Raw genomic sequence first — 18,134 nt, 5'->3', positions numbered from 1 at the left:
TTTGCTATTTGGATGGCAACTGTTGGTTTGAAAAAATGGCACCCTGAAATTGTACATATGTAAACTGTGCATACGAAGTAATGCATATGAAAAAAACCGAGATAAACCGAAACCGAAAAACCGAAATGATGCATATCGTCGTTTAAAGTACAAAACCGCGTATCAACAAAATGCAAAACCGCGCATGTGAAGTTGTAGAAATTATTTTCTAGAGCGTAAAAACACTCATATTTCAAAGTGGTTATCTTTTTTATAAAGCAATCGCATTTCTGGCTGGTATATTTCAGGACGAATGGATAAGGATTGAGCCAAGAGCTTGTGTGAGCAAATCCAGGCCCCTATTGCGAGTGTCGACTGGCAGTAGAATAGAAATTTGTCAATCGAGTCGATCATCTTTTATTTTGCTATTGTGTAACTTGATCGATAAAAATTTGTACTATTGTGAATGGTTGACAGAATTGTAAACAGCTGTTTGTTTGTTTACATTTGTTTCCCATGGCGGGTCCAATGCTCCTGCGCCATCCGCCCTCCTTAAACGTAGCTTGAAACCTTCTTCCCCAAGTGAAGCGTGGGGGTATGTGGTCTATTTTGTCCTCATCCCACTGCATATCGAGCAGTGCTCGAAGGTTCTAGCGGAGAATTCACCTAAGGCCATCAATCTCACAGCGGACTTCCCTCCAGTGCTCTCCACTGCGATGCCGATTGGTGATAGGTCAAGTAACCTTTCAAGTGCCGCCGTTGGAGTGGTCCTTAGCGCTCCTGTTATGCACAGTGCACCGAGCCGCTGTTATCGCTGCAATGGTTTTCTATGCGAGATTTTGTTGGCAGCGGTCCACCATACCAGAGCGCCGTACAGCAATATCGGCTAAACTACCGCTGTGTAAGGCCAATGCATGAGGCCGGGGTATAGACCCCATGTGGTACCCAGCATTCTTTTACATGCGCAAAGGGCACCACTGGCCTTTTTACCCTTTCCTCTACATATCAGTTTGCAGTCCAAAATTACTCCCAGGTACTTGGTGTGATCCTTGATTGATAGCTCCACCCCGTTGAGCCTCGGGGGTTTCCACGCGGGGATTTTGTACCTTCTTCTGAATAGTACCGCATCCGTTTTGTCCGCATTTAGCTCTAAGTTTGCTGAAGTCTCCCATCGATGTACGACCCTTAGAGCGGTTTACATTACGTTACTGATGGTGTCTAGGAATTTCCCCGAAACAACTATAGCTATGGCGTCCGCATAGGCAATTAGTCCGGGTGCTTTCCCATCGAATTTTCCCAGAAGCTCATTCGCTACGAGTAGCCACAGGAGTGGTGACAAAACACCACCCTGGGGAGTTTCTCTACGCGCTAGTCTGAGTAATCTGGCTTCGCTCCACTCCGCGTTAATATTCCTGCAGCTCAGCGGACTTTTTATCCATAGTAGGATGGCAATCTCTACCTGGGCTGCTTCTAGACTTTCCACTATTGCCTCATAGGAGACATTATTAAATGCCCACTTATGTCCAGAAAGACCCCTAGGCATATTCTTTATGCTCCAGAGTTCTTTCTATTTCCGCGGTTAGTGAGTGAAGTGCAGTCTCAGTGGATCTACCTTTCATGTAAGCATGCTACGCCTTTGATATGCTGGCCGACGGCATCTTATCCCTAATATAGGCGTCCAGAATCTTTTCGAGCATCTTAGAAGGAATGCGGTTAGACTAATTGGTCTATATTCTTTCGAATAGAGGGGGTTCCCCTTGCCCGCCTTCGGTATGAATACGACCCTCGCCTCTCTCCAAAGGACAGTTTAACCTTAAACATCCCTCATATATTATTCTCAAGTATGGTGCCTCACTGCTTGCAGTCCACTCTCCACATTCTTTGGGTAGTAACCTTGGAGTAGTCGGGGTCTTGGATAGCAATTTCCTTAGCCTGGCTCCCTCGGTTGTCTTTGATAACTCGCCGCAGAAGCTTTTCCATGACTCCCGCTTGCATTTGCGAATCAATTTCTTGTATTCCTTAAGTACATCTTGTATTCCCTCCAGTAGAACCCGTCATCGGCTACCTTGGCCAGTTTGAAGAGTATCTAACATTTTTTCTGAGCGCTCCGAGCCCCCTGTTCCACCAAGGTGGCTTTGAACCTTGCTTTGCATGTAGCGGAGGGCATGCAATGCGATAAACTTTATTTAAAGTGTTGGTAAGTGTGATCACCATTCCCTCGAATTCATAGTGGGAGTCACTTACCCTATACTTGGCTAGATTCTTCCTCAATGCCCTTTCATAAAATTCCCAGTGGGTATTCTCGGGATTTCTGAAAGTTTCGCTTTTGTACGTGCTGCGAAGTTTGTCTGAAATCCTACATACCTATGGTCAGAAAACGAGGGTGTACTAAGCACCTCCCAGTTCTCTACTCCGATTCCCCCACTAGTGTAGTGTTATGTCAAGAACGTTATTCTAGGTAGGGCCAATAAGTTGGTTCCTCACCCCGGTTAGTTATATCTAAATTACTTATTAATATAAAGTTTAGTAAAAACTCACCCCTTTCGTTGGTATCTCCCTCCCCCATACCGTGTTGAGTGCATTGGCATCCGCGCCTATGAAGAGTGGACGTTTCGCCTTCTCGGCCTCTCCCACCAACCTCCGGAGCTCGTTTTATGGCGCCTCCTCGTCGTGAGGCATGTAACAAGATGCAAGGAGTGTTCCGTCATCCTTTCCATCCTTCACAGCTACCACCATCAGGTCATCTGAAGAGAAGTTAAGATCAATATAACAGTGTATACTTTTCTTAACCAGTATAGCTGTTCTTAGCGTGTTTGTTGCACTCGGAAAGTGCGCATAGTATGTTTGCGACTTTAGTCCAGATACCACTTTTCCCGACGCTAACCATGGCTCCTGGACTAAAGCCGCATCATAGCCGAACCTCTCTAAATTGAGGAGAAGTTCGGCAGAGGCGACCTTGCTGTTATGTAGGTATACTTCACTGCAAGGATCAGGATTCTTCTCGGGTCGGATAGAATCTACCGTTCACCCTTCTCGGTCTCCTGGAGCTTCAAGGCGGCCTCCAGGACCTCTCCCAGATCCTTCTCAACCTCTCGCTCCTTCAGCGTGTTGTGGTTGTTATCGGCCAGGTTTATTTTTTTAAAGCGAAGGTATACGCTGCCTATGCCCCACGCCATCTTCCCGAAGATATAGTTTTGGCTGCCATCTTCCTTACCTGAGTTGGTGATCTTTAACACCTTCCAATCTCCCGTCGCCACGTCTGGATTCTGTCTCTGCAGAAGCCGCAACGCATTCTCCAGTTTTACCGTGCGGGTATGAGCACATTCACTTTCAGTAAGGACGGAATGCAGCTTCGGTCACAATCTCCAAGACGGCGCCCTCCCACAGGCCATGAAGGGTCGCAACAGCTTCGTTTACCCATACTAGAGAGGGGTCGTCCTTACGTTTTATAATTTTCACCCCATTCAGCCACCCCGCACCATCTAAAGTTGGCATGGTCGTGTTGGGGTCTCCATCCATTTTCGAGACGAGCGAATCCAGCAGCTTAAGCTTTACTTCTCCCCAGCGCTCCTGAGACATTTGGCTCAGCTGATTGCTACGGTCAATGAGTGCCACGATTAGATGTCTCCTGGCTATCTCACTGGCCGTTGCCGCCGCTTTCTCTTGATCGAGCCTGACGTTTGGCTTCACAGCGTCGTCTCTGCGCTTCTTTCTTTTGGCCGGCCTTGTTGTCTCGCTTTCAGCAGACAACTACCTTTTATCCGCGATTCCTTTCTCGATCTGGTTTGCGAATCCCGGATCCGTGGCAGTGAATCGTGGCCTTGCCGCGTAGTACGCCCGGCCTTCCTCCATTTTTCCCTTAGCCCAAGCCAACCTTTCCTCTTCTTCCTTCGTCCAGTTGGACTTGCAGCTAAGTCTCTCGTGGACTTTGACCCCTGCCTTGTAAATAGCTTTAGCCTTCAACCCCTCCTTACTGGGTTTTGCCCAAGGCCTTTTCTTTGAGGCCGAACAAGCACCTTTGGCATCCCCCGGAGAGCGTAGCAAGACTTCTTCTTCCTGAGTATTTACGTTCTCACCGCTTTCGAGGTCCGAGTCTTCGTCGACTGTGGCACCCCTGCGCTGTAGCGTTGGTTTGGCAGTAGCAATACAACTGCTGTGAACCGCTCCCTTCACAGCAGAGGTGTGACCGCTGGCGACCCGCCCCTTCTCCCACCGACGTTTGGGCGGATATCCCAGCCCGCTGTTCTTCTTTTCTGACCTCCATGTTGAGTTTTTTCTCTCTACCCCTAGGGTTTTATACCTACCGCCAAGTACCTCGTTAGCAAAGGCAGAAGTAAGCATACACCCCCCCTCCTCCAGTTTCATATGCAGAGAAAAGCACTAGGTAGAGAAGGATGGATACGTATTCCTGCCTTCGCTAGACGCCGCCTGCTCGAACCGCCAAGACCCGCTCTGGGTACTAGCCTAGCTGCTAAGCCATCGCGGTGACAGCAGCGACGCCCATTGCCCAGTCGGCACCCGCGAGGAGGATACAGCTAAAAGAAGTTTTACCAACCGTAGAAGTGCATAATTCATAATAGAAAAAAAAAGAAATTAACCATATGGACACTTTCGTTAGAAAACCGAAATAATGCATAAAACAAAAACCGAAATAATGCATGCCTGCAGAATTTCGGTTCAAAACCGAAATAATGCATATGTGAAAGAACGAAGTAATGCATACATGCACAGTTTCGGTTGAAAACCGAAATAAAGCATGTGGAAAAAACCGAAATAAAGCATACATGCACAGTTTCGGTTGAGACCGAAATAATGTCTAAATGCACAGTTTCCATATGCGCAATTTCGGTGCCCCTGAACAAATATATACACACATAATACTCGAACAGATATTCTACGTTGCCTTTTGGACACAGTATATATGTATCTTACATAAATTTATTTATAAAACATTTTGCTAATTTATCGAGTTTACTAATTCTTTTACTAACTCTTCCATTTCTTTATAAACCAAAACATGCAACTTTAAAAATTCAACTGACCAAATGATCACCGCCGCATACATTAATTACCTACTGCCTCACCAACATCTATATCAACATCAACTAAAACCCCTTCATTACTATATAACTTAATCATCAACATTACGAAAAATATAATGATTAAACACGTGGACTCGGCTGGTATGGTCCAAATCCACCTGTGCAAAACTGACACCATGTATAACTGGTTCATCGCTCCAATGCAACAGGAAAGAACGGATCTGGTGCCTCGGAAACCAAACACTGGCAGGATATGATTTCGAAACCGCGTCAAACTATTGTTCAGTGGCATAGATTAAAGCCGGAGTAAGCACACCAAAACCGGAATCAAAGAAAGGGAACAGCAAAGCAGCCGCGAAATTAGCTGAACAAGCGGTCCGTACCTTAATTAAAAAGTCCCTGTACCACGTTCTAATGAACAAACTACAGTAATTTAAGCGCAGAAAATGAAAAGGATCGTATAAGTTGTGTTCGCTGTTTCAAAATGGCGCACAGTGCAATCGATGACTCTTAGGAGAGGTAAAATGGTGAATTGAGTTAAAATAATGCTAAGATACGGCAATCAGAGGGTTTAATTCAAACGTACATATGCATGTTCATACATATTGATGTAAAGGCACCATATAAATAAGAGCGTATATACATACACATATACATATATACATACATACATCCGCACGTACATGGATCGAAATGCGGACGCGGCACATACACATGCATGAATATGCCCAGCGGATTTTTTGCGGTGCGATAGCAATGCGATTCAAAAAGCAAATGCAATTATCAGCCCTATTCCCACTTCATTGACAAGATTCGTCGTATGACTATTGTTATAATGACATTCACACTCCTATTGCATTGTATTTGCGCAACATTGCTATCGCATCTCATTACAGATTAATCTCCCCCGAAATAAGGCTAACATGAAATATATGTATGTAATTGTAATACATTTATTAGTTTAATATTCGCAAAACGTATGAAGCTGTATTGTCGGGAATTTTTCATTCATTTCATTTTTCCCTTAGCATTTACTCCAGACCGGAATATGAGAAGTGTTCACATACACGATGATTTTTGATTACGCTTTCGTTATTTGATGATGTACATACGTACATATGTATATGTATATGGTTTTATTTCTCAATTACTTTGTCCTAACACCATCGAATAACGAAAAACGGTTAAAGAGCATACATGTATATGGGCAAATATCCGGAACCGTGTGCTTTTGTGTCACTCTCCTTTAAATTAATTTTGTTAATGTAATTTTACTTTTTATAAAAACTTTTGCCATTTTGATAACAAATGTGACGAGTTATTGTGTCTTATTTAATTTATTTTACTTTAATAATGTCATTTTAATTTTTATAAGCACTCAAATTCATTAAAATACCAATTTTGACGTGTCACTATGGGTACCTTTTGTATGTTTTTTGAGCATAACTTTTTCAGCGCTAAACGGAGACATTCAAAAATCATGACAAATAGTAAATGTAATATTGGAAAATACATTAGGCGTTGAGAAAAATATGTGCTGCTCATTGGAAATAAAATGTAACAATTAGAAATTTGTCACACGTAATTATCAAATTGGTAATATTTTAAGTTCTACTCCATTTTGCACTTTCAGCGATTACTAAATTGTTCTTATTTGTTCATATACATATTAATTACACATGAAAGAATAAAATAAGACCTTTTACGGCTGTGTGCCTTGGGCAGCCTCGGCAGAGTATTTTTATAGTGTGCGTGCAATTTATGTCACTGTGTTCGTGAGAACAAGTCCCCTGCAGAAAATCTGACTAGCCTAGAACTAGCGTAGAACTAGACCTTTTGCCGACAGTACCAGTTCTAGCTCAATACCCAAGCAATGCTTTCAACTGTCCAGTTTTACACGGCGATGTCATTGGCGGTGACAATTGTCGCCCAGTGCATTACTTTGGAACCAGTAATTTATTTAAAAAAAAAAATATTGTAAGCTGCACGCAACAATTTAAATTCATTAAATTTGAAAACTCACAACTGCCTCCACCGCGATTTGAACTCGCGACCAACGATGGTTGAGGCGGTGGTCTTCTCGCTGAGCTACTTTCGTATTGTACGAGTAGTGAGTATTTGCACATTTACACCGCAAGTTTCAACTGTCCCGCTCTGCATTCCTTTTGCACTAGTTCACAGATAGTTCTGAGATATGTAGTTCGGAACTAGCGCTTTGTCAGACTGTCTCTAAATTTTACTGCAGGGTCGACTTGCATCGACAAGGACAAGACAAGGACAAGTCGACAAGTCGATCGAGCAGTTGAATGAAACTTTCGCTGCCTTCTCAAGCAGAGAATGTATGTATACGGGAATATGCCCGCCGGCCGGACGCTGCCCAGGTCTTTTTTGAAAATATTTAAAATATAACAAATACTAATAAACACGCATGGCGTTAAAACGCCCATTGGCATTTATTATTACATAATTTGAGTTGAATTTTTTAACAGGTGGCAACTCTTTAAAAAAAAAGCCCTACTGCACATCTATAGCCGGAACCCTTAAATTTTTCCCTTCATTTTTGTAAATCGGACGAACGGTGCAGATCTGATGACCTGGACAAAAAATCCCTTCACGTATTATATATACTTATATAGATTAATTGTCTGAATAGGTCATTGCGTGAAAGGCTTCAAATTTCCCCTAAAACATAGAAGGTTGGCATTAAGCGTGATCGTTAGATAACATTCTTCATAAAGTTCGTTAAAAATGCTAAATACATAAAATATTTTTTGTCTAAATAACGGCCGTGAATTTATATGTGCGTATGTAAAGGATTTTCAGATCTTTTGGCAGTGCGGTTAATTTGTTTTTGTGTTCAATTTAAAAATTTACGTTTTTTAGCGTTGAATCGCACGGTTCCGGAGATTAGCCCATATATCTACGCCGATTCCATATCAAATGTAATCAGAAGTGATGATTTTCTAACCCGTTGGCCTTCGATTGGACACAAAATTTGCACATAGACTAATTTCATACTAAAACGGACAGAAATGGACATAACATTTATTTTGGTTTTTTTTTTAGAAATTATTGGCAAATTTGATGTATAAAACTCCCTGTAAGTTTACTATTTCTTGTTAAATTTGCAATGGATGGTAATGAATCAAACTATATTTATTCCTATCTCACTATTTTAATTATATCTCATACAAAATGTATTTTGAAACGATGGCGTTTCTTAGTTTTCTTAATTACGATCCATATTCTCAAATTTATGTTGGCCAAACCATATTCAATAAAAAGATTAAAAGTTTGTTTCCAATAACGTTTTTAGAGATAAGAGTCTCAAAAGGTTTAAAATTTATGCATTTTTTATGTTACACCCAAAAGCAAAAATGTAAAAATGTGCTTCTGTCGAGATCAAACGCAAATAAATTAGTCAAGGAATTAAATTCTGTGTAGACCGTTTAATGGTTAAAAACGATATTTCGCGAATTAAATGATTTCCGCTCTTTACAGCTTTCGGTGGAAGGAAAGAAAATTAAAAATCTTTCAAAGATTGAATGAATTGTAGTGGTGAAATTATTATAAGGCCAATATTAAGACTTCATTAGCAACGCGGATTTCATAGAAAATAATTTCATTATCTGGCAACACTGTCGCATGATCAGTCTGGGTTTTAGAGCTGTACTATATGTCGTAAAGGTTGTTGTATTTATTTTGCGCCACGTGACCATTTCTACTTCAGTGCGAAATATTTATAAGACCAAAAGCGCACAAGTCACAGAGCTCTTAAAAGAATTTAAATATTAGCTGACTTTCGTTAAAAAAATATTGGCTTTATATATGCAATTTATTGGTGTTTGTAATAAGAGAAATTTTTCCTAAATTGGGGGTTAATACACATAGTTGAAACCATTGAAGGAGGTAAAACAGGTTTGAGTTTTGGCTTGCAGAACGCAAAACAACGAAAAAGCCAGATAAATTATCGGGGCAAAAATTCTAGGTGAAACCAAAACAGATGTTGAGATTGAGATATTTTAGCAACCACTTCGCATCCTGAATTGGCCAATTTTAGAATTTCACTAACGGGCAAATGATCTGAAAATTCCGTATTGAGTATTAGTGTAATCCCTGAAACTTTGTAAGCAATACCAGGCGTCCATTTACTATAACTAAACGTAGAAAATATTTGGTTTTAGCAAAAAATATGAACTTTTAAAGTATTATGGCTGGAGCAAAGCAAAAAAAACTTAATATCGGGGAAAAAACTAAAATTATATAGGAAGTACACATGTGTCCATAATTCTCAGTACAAAACATGTATCGTGGAATTTCTTTGCTATAAAGAAATAAAAGGTATGCTTATTTTTTCGTTTAATTTAATATTTTTGGGGCAATTCCAAAATTTTTTCCCCAATTGGGTTGGGTCGTGCTGGGTTGGGCCTCACTGATTTTTTCTCAGTGCGTGTTGTTGGATGTGTGTTCTGTACCCTAGCCGGGACGGGTCGGAAAAATTAAGCCTACTTCCATTTCTAATTCATACCATCTTCGACGGATTTTTACTTTTCTTGTCTTCCTCCGAAAATGTAAAGAGCTTAAATCAATTAGGTCACGAAATTCTTTATTACAAAGGAATAACTGCACAAATAGCCAAACCCGAACTCTTGTAAATCTGCTTTATTAGTCCTACTGAGAATTTTATTTTCCTTGCGTAATTAATTTTCGTTTGAACTCGGGCGAACACACACTTTTTTTGCTTTTGGGTGTAACTTAAAAAATTCATAACTAGAGACTCCATTTCGAAAAAAAAAATTTCCTTGGAAAGTATTTTTATATGTTGGGTCAAAACAAATTTGGAAATATGGAATTAATGAAATTAAAAACCACAATAATTTCAAACACACATTTTGTATGAAAAGTTACTAAAATTGTAATGTTGTAGGAGATAGCTTGATTTATTACCTTTCCAATAATAAGAAATAGTAAACGTACAATTGGTTTTGATTGTCCATCTTTACTTTTACAGAATTCCCTGGTTAACTGATTTCCCCGCTTTTTTGAACCACCTTCTCGGTCAAAAAAATATTACATACAAAATACAAGTAAATTTCCCCGCATAATTGAACCCGGTTAATTGATTTCCCCGCATAATTGGCAAAAATATGTGTTATCGAAAGCAAATATAATTTTCCCCGGTTAATTCCTTAAAAAAATTGTCGTTAAAAAAATTATCTGGCATTACCGCACATACATATTTCGTAGCATTTTTGATAAACAGTAGTTGGCATCTCTGCTAAGAAATTGAATACATAATAAGAAATAGTAAACGTACAATTGGTTTTGATTGTCCATCTTTACTTTTACAGTATTCCCTGGTTAATTGATGTCCCCGCGTTTTTGAACCACCTTCTCGGTCAAAAAAATATTACATACAAAATACAAGTAAATTGACCCGCATAATCGAACCCGGTTAATTGATTTCCCCGCATATTTGGCAAAAATATGTGTTATCGAAAGCAAATATAATTTTCCCCGGTTAATTGCTCCAAAAATTGTCGTCAAAAAAATTATCTGGCATTACCGCACATACATATTTCGTAGCATTTTTGATAAACAGTAGTTGGCATCTCTGCTTAGAAATTGAAAACATATTTTTATTGGTGACGAAAATCTGTAAGAAAGTGGCATACAACTTAAGATTCGTTAAATTGGATGACCACTGTACTTAAAATACACATATTTATTTTCTTTTAATTGATTCAGTCCAATTAAACGAGTATCGGTTAATTGATTCCCCGGTTAATTTAACAAAAATTCTGAAATTTTTGAAGTGCAATTAAGCGGAGCATACTGTATATCGACATTTGGGACGACCATAATATTCAAGAAAAAGTTAAAAAAAAGTTATGCTTTTCATCGGTTTCCGAGTAAATATGTTAGTCAGAGAGTCAGTTGGTTGAACTTTTTTGGGTGGGTTTCCCTAACCTAACTTGAGTTGAACGGAATCTTCTGTAGTTAGGATTTCCTCCACATTTCCGTTTATAGTACACACTTACATATGAAATATACATATTTGGCATAAAAATTCAACAACTGCAACTATATTCTTGCTTATTATTTAGTTTAAGTATATTTTTTAAATTATTAAATTAAGGCCATTGGCTTTGACAGCCGAAGTTCCGAGTTAAGCTTAATAATTTAAGTTTCGCTTAAGGTCTGTTTCAAAATTTGAATTTCTTATACATTTAACATAAATTCTCCTCACTTTCATCAAAGTTCTCGATTGCGTTTGGGTTGTTTACGATAATTAGGAGTTTATGGGCGTTTTTCATGTGTTGTTTACTTTTATTCTGCGGCCTTTAGTGTCGGTTGCCCTTTAAGATTTATTTCTTTTTATGTTTTAAACATTACTCTTTAAATACTAACAACAACATGTAACATACGACTGGCGCAAAATACGAACAATTACTTTACATTCCCACGCACATTACATTACGAGCACAAACATCGCATAAAAATTAGAAGGCCTTATGATTTGTTATAGTATTCTAAGTAATTGACAAAAAAATAACAATTTTAAGATAATTGGATGTGGTTATGGCTAAAGCCCCAAATACAATAGCGCAGTGGCAGTAACAGTTTTTAAAATCAGCTGTTACTGCTGTAACGTAGCTTTGCCTACGCTACAGTAACATATTCAACATCACCCTAACATGCGTCTTAAAACTACACATAGGTACAACTATATAAACATACATACATACATACAGGTAGACGTACACACAAACTAACATACCAACAAGACTAAAAGCATACCCCTCATGCAACACTCCGAAACCATTATGGGCTAGACCCATTTTTGGACACTGTCTCAATCAGATAGGGGGCGGGACCCGTTTGGGCTTGCCACATACGTGCGCCCCTGCCTGCTTAGGATACCGCGTGGCTAGCGGGCGTTGAAGGGGCGAACCACCCCTGCAGCGCCTAGCGGCCACGAATACATACGGGGGACTGGGCATCCTTTCGACGCCCTGGGGGACCGCACTAATAATCAGTTGTCCGTAGGTCATCAATCTGGACCGCCAACACCGCTGCCGCCCTAAGGCCGAGATTGCTACCGAGGACCGCCCGCAAGCATTACCGAGGACCGCTATTCATACTCGCTGCCATTCAGGCCCGCCGCAATCATCATCATCACCGCTAGGGCCCGGGCCGCTGCTCTTATCACCGGGGCCGCCACCACTACTGCCGCCCCAGGCCGAAGCTACAACCGAGGGCCGCCCGCTATCATCACCAAGGGCGGCGAACGCCTCAGGGCCCGCTGCTACTGTCATCTCCAGTGGGGCCGCTGCAATCATCGTCGCCCCAGCCCGCCGTTACTACCCGATACTGCGAACGTCAACCATCGCCGTCCAGAACCGCTGTCACCGTCTTAGTTAAAAAGGGGCGGGTTCGTCCTCGCCACAATCAGGCCGGCATACACCACCACTGCGAGGGGGCCCCTGCCGCCCTCATCATTATATGGGCCACTGCCAACATCACCGCTGAGGCCGCCACCACCACTGCAAGGGAACTGCAGGCTGCCGTCGCAGTCATCGCAGTCGCCGTCATGACCACCGCGACTGCTCTCATTGCCACGCTCTTCGCTACAACTGACCCGTGCCACTGCCTATAATATAAAAAAGAAGGTACTTTCATTGTCACTTTTCGGGCGTCATATTAACCACCTGACAATAGCAGATTCTGACATTTCATGCTACCGTGCTCTATGATACAAAAAATAACTTTTTGTCAACAAAAGAAGACTACAAAATAAAAAGAAAATATAAGAAAATAATTATGGTATCTATACGTTGTGAGCAGCCAAGGAAATATTCATACATATTTTCAATATTTGCAAAACGACCAAATCTGCAAATCTTCCGTAAAATTGGGGACCGGTAAATATATTGCTCTTGTGATACAATACAGTGCGTTATTTTGCTATTTCATAGAGCACCTTACAAACGAACGAAATATTCAATTTACGTGCTAAGCTTGGCCATTATCGACAGGTAAAACGCGGCCTTCGAACTCCTAGACGCGCTTAAATGCTGTACCGAGGTTGCTTGTGATTCGACAACAAACAAAAATCGGCATCTTCGCTTGCAGCATTCTTAGTCAAAGCTGGTGATGTCTTTGAACTTCGCACCGCCTTCAAAATTGTCTATTAGGTGCAACTGTAAACCAAGACAAAAATGTGCTAATTTCCGTGTTTGATTTACGTAAACGGCCGGATATGGTCGATTAAGATTCCTTTGATTTTCTTCAAGCAACATTCGGGACAAGATGCGTTATATGACTTAACGTAATGCATCATACGCCTGAAGCAAAAATTCTTTCAGACTATTTGTGACGTTTTGTGACGCTAATATTTAAATATGAGCAAAAATACAGAAGTTTTTTATAAGTTATGAGAATTTATTTATTTTGTTTATATTTTAAATAAATTTAAGTGAGTTAGTAAAACCAATATTTATTGACATCAAAGCTGTTTAATAAATAAATATATCAGAACTAGATTTTATTTATTTCCTTGGTTCTGCGCATCGATATGCTTCAAAGGACCTTTTTAGCTTCGAAGAAAACGTTCAAATTCGTTTATTGATCACAAAATTCCAATGTGGCAAAGTTATGCTTAATGTTTACATCCGGAGAAATGTCAAAAATCTGATTTTTAATCAAAAAGGAGTAGTAATGAAACTACCTTCTTTTTTGTATCATGCCGCTGCCAATCTTGCTCTCACCAGTAGCGCTCCCGTCGCCGCCGAAAAATCTCCGACACCGACTGCCGACTCTCTCTCTTTATCTTCCTCTCTCCTCGACGACGGCACGACATCTTGCCGGTATTCTAGATAGCCGCGTGTGTGTGTGGGTGTGTTCGACTTAATACACAAATCATTGTGTTTAATTTAGTGGGGGTTAGTGGGACCTTCGCTGGAGTCTAGAGCGACTGAGCATACCTCAGTCTTCGACAAAACCCACCTCATACTGCTAATATTGGCAGTCACTGCCGCAGCAAACACAATACGTCGTTGTCAGTGACTGCTTTTTGTGACATTCCCTTTTGTTTGTTTACATTTTTGTTGTTGCCTTTTAGGCTTCAGTAACATAAACAGAAGTTTGGCTGCGTTTCATTTATGTCAAATTAAATATGCGAAGTTTGCTGCGATGAAGGCAGTGGCAGTGAATTTAGAATTTGGGCTAAACTGAGCAGTACTGCCAGCTGCCACTGCTGTGTTGTGAGTCGCTTCATTGGACACCACACTTTCTAAGAAACAGCTGATTTCGAAAAACTGCCACAGCCTCTGCCACTGCGTTATTGTAGTTTAGGCTTAAATGTATAAAAAAGATTAAATATCAATGCAATTTAGAAAAATTTCGCAATGCAAGTTTGAAGCGAACAAAAACAACGCCACCATCTTTTTTAAGACATAGCTGAAAAGTGATTGCAATAAAGTATTAATTTCCTTGAAACATTTTGGGCTATTTTTTTTTTTTATCAATCAACTATTATTTTTTAATGCTAGCTTGCAAATGAAAATGCATCAAAATATAACGGAGATACTGTAGTTTCCATAAAATATTTGTTATTTATTTCTCTAATATCAAATCAATGATAAAAACCATAAAAATCTATGTAAGTCGTTTAACAAGTCGTCACAGTTTTTAAAATCTTTGACGCAGATCGGCCAGGTTTAATATTTACTAAGACTTTTTACTGAAATGTTAGAAACATAATATGGCTGATATTTCTGAGTTTAGAATGTAATTTTCATTTATGGACTAAGAGAATGACTTTCGCATCGATATCTTTTTATTTTATCCAACAATTTAGAATGTATATGTATATGTATGCACATTAGGGTGGTCCAAAAATGCATGTGAAAAAGTAAAGTCGGATTGTTCTATACCGATAAAGTATACCCTTATTTTTTTATTTTGAAATCAAAAAATATTTAGAGGTCGCTCAAAGCGCCTAAAGTTTTCCATGTATTTTATATGGGGGAAATAATAACTTTTCGTAGAAATGGTATAAAATAGTTAAAAATCAATATTTTCTACCAGAAAACTCTGTTTGTCTGCAGGAGATTCCCAGTAATAATACCCAATTGTTTATTTAACCGTTTAGGTCCGCCAAAAACCCACAAAAACCCCGAAAAATGCAATGGGGCGACCAATAAAAAATCGTTAGTATTAAAAAATGGTTAATTAGACAATTTGGTATTATTATTGAAAGTCTCCTGAAGAGAACCAGAGTTTTCCGATCGAAAAATATTGACTTCCAAGAATTCTATACCATTTCTACGAAAAAATGTATTTTTCCCATATAAAAATACATGGAAAACTTTGAGCGTTTTGAGCGACCTCTAAATATTTTTTGATTTCAAAATAATAAAATAGGGGTATACTTTTTGCGATATAGAACAATTCTAGGGGGTGAGAGCATTACAATTCCGACTTCACTTTTTGGACCACCCTAATGAACATACATTTATGGACAACATAATAGGTGCAAAATTCAAAATGATATTTATTTATTGACTTCTTTATTTATTTACGCTTATTTATCTATTTTTAATAATTTTAATTTAAAATATAATTCGATTTAAAGCTTAAAAAAAGTTCACAAAAAGTAATCAAATTTAAAAAGGGCATTCATCAAAGTTTAAAACTTTTCCAGAATCTTTAAAAAAATTTCCTGTGCGCAGTTTTATAGTCCGATCAATTTTAGTAAAGTATAAGTTTGAGGTCGCTAAAAATTAACGCTTTAAATAATTTTTAATTTAATGATTCAATTTTTGAGGATTTTCCTTACTCACATTCTTCCATATAACGCATCAACAAAACTAATTTTTATATACATTTGTAGATGAAAAGGCGCAAAATTATTCACAGAGATCAAAGTAAATTTTAGCAACTTATACTAAAATTGAAGGGACTATAAACTACATAGTCGAAAATTTTCTAAAAATGCTGAAAACAAAGTTCGAAATTTTGATGACAATTTTTTTATTTGATTAATTTTTTTTACTTTTATTTTTTATTCACTTCTTGATCGAACTATATTTTAAATGGAAATTATTAAGAATAAATTTAAAGTTATAAGTTGCAAACAATATCATTCTGAAATTTGCACCTAGTAATTTTTCCATTAGTGTACATACATATGTAGACAACCGAAAAGTTGTCAAATCACATGCCTGCGAAATTTAAAAACTAAATATTTATGTATGTATACTTTTGCGGTCTCTGTTTGCTTTTTTGCCCTAATATATGATTCTGGAAAAGTTTTAAACTTTGATGAATATTTTTTTTAATTTGATTACTTTTTGTGAACTTTTAATTAAGCTTTTTTAACTTTTATTTATATGGTTTCTGTTATAAATCGAACTATATTTTAAATTAAAATTATTAAAAATAGATAAATAAGCGTAAATAAATATATAAAATGCATGTATAAGTACATTTATTGGATTTGTTTGTGTACAGGAATTTCGTTTTGTGTGATCATAACAGCAGTTTGGCGTGCAATACGGCATATATGATGTGAGCCAAATTTTATGGGAACTGTTGCACCTTTTTTACCTAACTTATAATTTATTAGATTTATGCCTAGGTTTTTACCCGATCAGTCCAAATTTATATAAATTCATTATAAGCATTAAATTAAATATTAGAGTTATTTTTGACTCACAATATACAACGAATTATTCACAAAAAAAGTAGTACAAACTGCTTAAAAAAGCTTCTTAAAATATACGCGCAATTCCACTATGTTTAAGCATTTTGCGTATACGTGGTAAGTATTGCATGCCAAGCGGCGATATGTATGAGTATATTTGTACATACATACATATGTTTCAGTTGGTTTTTCGATTTCACACACCCTTCTTTGCAGACCTTTTTTACCCAAAGGCATCTAAAAACGTGCAGTAAGCGAAGGATTTTTTCTTTTGTAAATATAACTGGTCGATGTATTTTATTTACCTAGAAAAAACATTGAAAGACCATATACTCGCACTGAAACAATATAGCGACATACATACATACATATACGGACATAATGTGGTTGTTCCCCCTTGCCTGGTTATCCTGGTGTGTTCGACAACAATAAAATACACTACAGAAAAATTATTTTTAACCAGATAACTTGATAACCAGGCAAACATGAACAACCACAATGATATTTGTCCTCAGTACAATTTCTTCCTGCAAGCAAGAGCTTAAAAAATCGGTTCCATTGGGTTGTAATAATAAACCGGATTTTAATATAAAACTAAATATGTATTTGTTTAAATCAATACATAGATACTTAAATTTTACATACATACGTAATCTTTATCCAATCTTGTTGACAAACGTAAAATGTAACAGTCCCCACCGAATAAAACTTCCAAATGTCACTTGCACACCTGCGCCAGTGGGCGGGAAATGTTATTGCCATTTATATATGTATGAAGGCCCCTAAAGCTGTTCTACACAGTTAAATACATATGTATGTACATGCCTTTCAAGAAAATAATGCATACAAACGATTTTTACCTTATTCATTACTTTATAGGTTTATACTAAGCATACAATATGTATACGAATTATCATCTGAGAGATCAAATACAAATTTTTCACTAAAAACACTTAACTGGTAAGTTTTTCGTATACGGATCTAACTTAGACAGTTAATTCTGATATATGTAAAAGGATATTTACGTGTGATTATATCGGCACACTATTATTACTGCATGCAAAAAGTAATAATTAAATTTGTTGTTCCACCTGCTTCAAAAGTACTAGAGCTAAACACGCACCCCGCTCCGATCACTAGATGGAAGCCCATTATTTTGACTTGCGTACAAAAGCCAGATTCTTGTCCAACGCCAACCACGTACTTCTTTTACAATTTTTTGCCGAATAATTTGCGATATGTAGTGTGATGCGGAATAGATTTCACGGCAGAAGAAGAATTTCCAACGCTAATAAACAAAGCCAAGCATACACATATCAAAATACGACCAGCAGGTTAGGTCATAAAAGGAACACCAATCAGAACGGACCTGGGCGTTCGAAGATATTTCATAGCTATTTTCT

The 18,134-nt window shown here is 38.3% G+C and overlaps 1 protein-coding gene across 17 annotated transcripts in view; it reads left to right on the top strand.

The window, feature by feature from the left end:
- Syt7 (Synaptotagmin 7) overlaps window positions 1-18,134 on the top strand; it is a 432,298-nt gene that overhangs the window by 301,979 nt on the left and 112,185 nt on the right. For 2 of the 17 annotated variants that reach the window (XM_017637005.1, XM_017636968.1), the window contains one exon: window positions 5,231-5,540. The exons of 14 other annotated variants lie outside the window; for them this stretch is intronic. In XM_017637005.1, coding sequence (XP_017492494.1) covers window positions 5,231-5,331 — 101 coding nt within the window. In that variant the 3' untranslated portion in view covers window positions 5,332-5,540. Of the gene's footprint in view, window positions 1-5,230; window positions 5,541-17,610; window positions 17,669-18,134 lie in introns of those variants that run through there. One more of the 17 variants, XM_017637020.1, reaches the window with a different exon arrangement.

The sequence above is a fragment of the Rhagoletis zephyria genome, unplaced genomic scaffold (assembly GCF_001687245.7).
Source record: "Rhagoletis zephyria isolate East Lansing unplaced genomic scaffold, Rhagoletis_zephyria_1.1 Rzeph_scaffold_00127, whole genome shotgun sequence".
NCBI classification, from domain to species: Eukaryota; Metazoa; Arthropoda; class Insecta; order Diptera; family Tephritidae; genus Rhagoletis; species Rhagoletis zephyria.
The sequence above is the reverse complement of the archived record's forward strand: the minus strand, read 5'-3'. Positions and strand labels throughout refer to the sequence as shown.